The 3,598-nt window shown below is 42.4% G+C and overlaps 1 protein-coding gene across 2 annotated transcripts in view; it reads right to left on the bottom strand.

Moving 5' to 3' along the window:
* Positions 1 to 3,598, bottom strand: part of PLS1 (plastin 1) — an 87,671-nt gene that overhangs the window by 33,985 nt on the left and 50,088 nt on the right. For both annotated transcript variants that reach the window (XM_019503563.1, XM_019503562.1), the window contains one exon: positions 1,461 to 1,593. In XM_019503563.1, coding sequence (XP_019359108.1) covers positions 1,461 to 1,593 — 133 coding nt within the window. The remainder of the gene's footprint in view (positions 1 to 1,460; positions 1,594 to 3,598) is intronic.

Genomic DNA, 3,598 nt, shown 5'->3' on the forward strand with positions numbered 1-3,598 from the left:
AGAGAGAGAGAGAGAGAGAGAGAGAGAGAGAGAGAGAGAGAGAGAGAAGGGTCACAATATAAGTTTGTGGTGTAGCTAAGAACAGAACTCAGTCCTTCTGTGTTTCAGCCCTGGGATTTGACACCTACACAATACTTCTCAAAAGACTTCTAATTATTCCTTTTACTCAGTATATTGGATTATGTAATGTCATGTGCACTCAAGAAGGTATAATTTAAAGAGTCTGACATGAAAAAGCCTTCAGCCAGTCGGACTTCACACACACATATACCTTCCCCACATTAAAATTAAAACAGAAAAATTCTTTGAATAGGTTTGTAACTGTTCATGGCATTCACTGGTGCGTCTTGTATGTATGGGTTTTTCTGGCTTTCCCGTTGCTTGGAGAGAGGACAGGTTGTTGCTGGGATAGACTCTGGAAGGTCCTCAGGGGTTTTTTCCTGCCATGTCTTGCTGGAATAAATTTGTTTAGTTGTGAGGAAGATCATTTGTCCTGCCTTTCCTGGTACCTTCCTTCAATCTTCCCATCTGTCTTCCCATTTGGGGCTCTGCCTCCTACATCTCACCTAACACCAGCCACGGATGTTGTTTCCCAGTCTCTTAGGTCTGTTTTGGTATAGGTTCTTATACCTTGGTCTGTTGGGTCGTATTAGTCAGATGTTGCCTCATCTGAGTTCCCTAAGGCCATATGGAATCTTGCCTAGATTCCTTCCTGACCTTGGGTTACCTTGCTCCCCGGTATATCTTGCTCCCTCTTCAGTCTGTATTTGCCACAGTTTGGAGGTCCATCTCCCCTTTTCTCTTCAGGTTCCCACTCAGTCCAATCTTGCCCAGAGATGTCTGGAGTCCATGACTCATTTCAGGTAACTCCGTCAACCCTCCTTGGCTCAACTCGTTTTCAGAGGCCCCTTCCTGGGGCAGCCAGCACTTCTCCTCCATGAGACTCTGCTCTGGGCTTCTCTGGGCCTACTGGGGAACCCATTTCTGGTCCCCCTTGTTTGCCATCTGCTGAGCTTTTTATCCTGGTTCCAAGAGTCCGGGCAGCAAATCAGCGCCGCACGCTGCCATAAAACGCGCCCATGCCAGCACAGAAGCTGGTCCTAGCACCTTCTGGACCAGCAGTTCTTTTTTTTCTTTTTTTTTTCTTTTCTGCTGCTGCAGCGATTTTTCCTGCCACGGCTCCACTCCTGGTTTGCTCCTGGTTCAGTGCAGCGTGCTGCCGGCTCCGGTCACTCCCCACTCCAGGTAAGTTTATCCTTGTGGCCTCATGCCTGCTACAAGGTTATACTTTAAAAAATTATGCTAAAGAAGGATGTATAAGAAGGGGATTTTCTCCAGTTCTAGGGGTTGATCAAGGTATTAATTAAAGAACAAATCTTGGTATTACTGAAAACTTCCATGTATTTAAACGTAATCAAGACGTGACTTTCAGAGAACAAAGTTCTCAGCTTTAGACTCACCAAAGTAGGATACCATCTGCAAGTGATTTAAAAAGACTTTCATTTGATGGATTCATGGGAAGGAGATGCTTACAGTCCGGGTCATCTTGCAGAGCTTTATTTATCCAGTTAACAAAAGCAACCTTTTCTTCTTCTGCAAAATAAATAAATAAAAACTAAGTAGTCTAAGAATGAGGATACCACAGAACACCAGTAGAATAGTCTACTAAGTATTATAGTAGGAGGAAGGTACTATTGAACTGTCCAGAGAATATAATAGTAACACTCTGCCCATAACATAATTATAAAAATATATTATTAACATGGATTACCAGAGATCATTTTCTCTGTACTTATGTTAAAAGGAAGGAAATTACTACATCTGTATTATGATCAACATGAATGCACAGACACGATTGATTTTTAACTTGTTAGAATGTCAGTATTTCAGTCTGGCCTCTATACTCTGCTTTTCAGAGGCTGGTACCACCTCTAAGAATTTATTGTAAATGACTGTGCTATATTAACTTTAGGGAATTTGGGAATTTTCTTTTTACAGGGAGACTCTTCTATTCTCACCCCTTGGGAATTTATGTACAGGATTCATCATTACTTTTGTCTAAGAATCCTTATCACGACTACAATCAGTCCAGCTACAACATTTGTATCCTTTTCCAAGACTGTGTGTAGTGTTCACTCCTAAGAGTTGACCAGGTTTCAGGAGGAGACAGGTTACATAACATGCTGTGGAGAAATATTAAAATAAAGCAATTGATGCTATAAGAGCAGTACTCAGACCGTATAGAGCTAGCATGTACAAAACTTGCAGTTGACTCATGTCCAGAATGTAGACTCTGAATTCAAGTTCTAAGCACCACAGGAAGCCAAGCATACAGACAGAGCTGTCATTTATTATGAAAAAAAAAAAAAAAAGTCTTGTTAAAGGACTCAGTCCTGAAAGGCATTAAGAGGTCAGACTGATCCAACATTTAGGATCATGGGGCACTGACAGATGTGGAAAAAAATGCACTCTACTGCGAGCAGCAGCATGTTACTTTGATCCAGCTCCTCAGTGTCTAGAGAGATCAGGAGCTTCAGTGGGGCTTTTTGGTGCTTTTAGCTAAAGTTGATTCAAGCAGCTAAGTGCCAAAAAGCACCCCACTGAAGTGCCCAATCTCTACAGATGTTGGGAAAGGTGGGTGCAACTAAGGAACTGACTCTTCTGGGCATGTTAGGCTTGGCGTGGGAGCATACCGAGTTTAAAATAAAGCACCATTTTGTTCCTCCCCCACCCCATCTGCAAGCAGCCATGGTACTACTCTTAGAAATACATGCAAGCATATGCTTCAGTTCTTGCTTTTTAAGAGGACTTTTCTGCTTAGGGTCATAGTACTTACCACCTCTCTAGTCTCAAGCTCTAAACAGCAACCATCATCATGAAATCTATTCAACTAACATAACAGTCTTTTCAAGTACCAACCTCTGTCCTGCCCTGAAGTCCCCTCCCATTTTTGTGGTTTTTATCATAACATTTTCCTACATTTAAAAATTGTCTTTCTTTCCTCATTTTCTATAGGAAGGATCCACACAAACAATAGAACTGAACAATAAACCCAAACCCATATTTATATATACACAATGGTGCTTGTACATGTTAGACAAATAGTTGTACAGTTAATGTTCTGTACCTGCGGCTGCCTGCATGCACACACACACACAGAGCACTGAGATGAAGTCATGTACATATCTAAGCATATAATCAGCAGGTAGGGAGAAGAACTATTCAGAAGAGAGAGTTTAACTGAAATAGCATGAAATTAAGAAAGAAAATATAGATTAGGATGAGCAGTGTAAATCATCATCTAGGAGTGATGAAATTACTGTTACTTAGTACTTCTACAGCTAGACTGAAAGAAAGTTGGAGTACTGTGTCCAGTTCTGGGCGCCGCACTTTAAGAGGGATGTGGACAGCATCGAGAGGGTCCAGAGGAGGGCCACTCGTATGATCAAGGGACAGCAGGGTAGGTCCTATGAGGAAAGGTTGCGGGACCTGAACCTGTTCAGCCTTCAAAAGAGTAGGCTGAGGGGGGATCTTGTGGCCTGTTATAAACTGGTTAGGGGGGATCAGCAGGCGCTGGGGGAGTCCCTGTTCCCCCGAG

This window comes from Gavialis gangeticus, unplaced genomic scaffold, assembly GCF_001723915.1.
Source record: "Gavialis gangeticus isolate Ggan-Ray unplaced genomic scaffold, GavGan_comp1, whole genome shotgun sequence".
NCBI lineage: Eukaryota > Metazoa > Chordata > Crocodylia > Gavialidae > Gavialis > Gavialis gangeticus.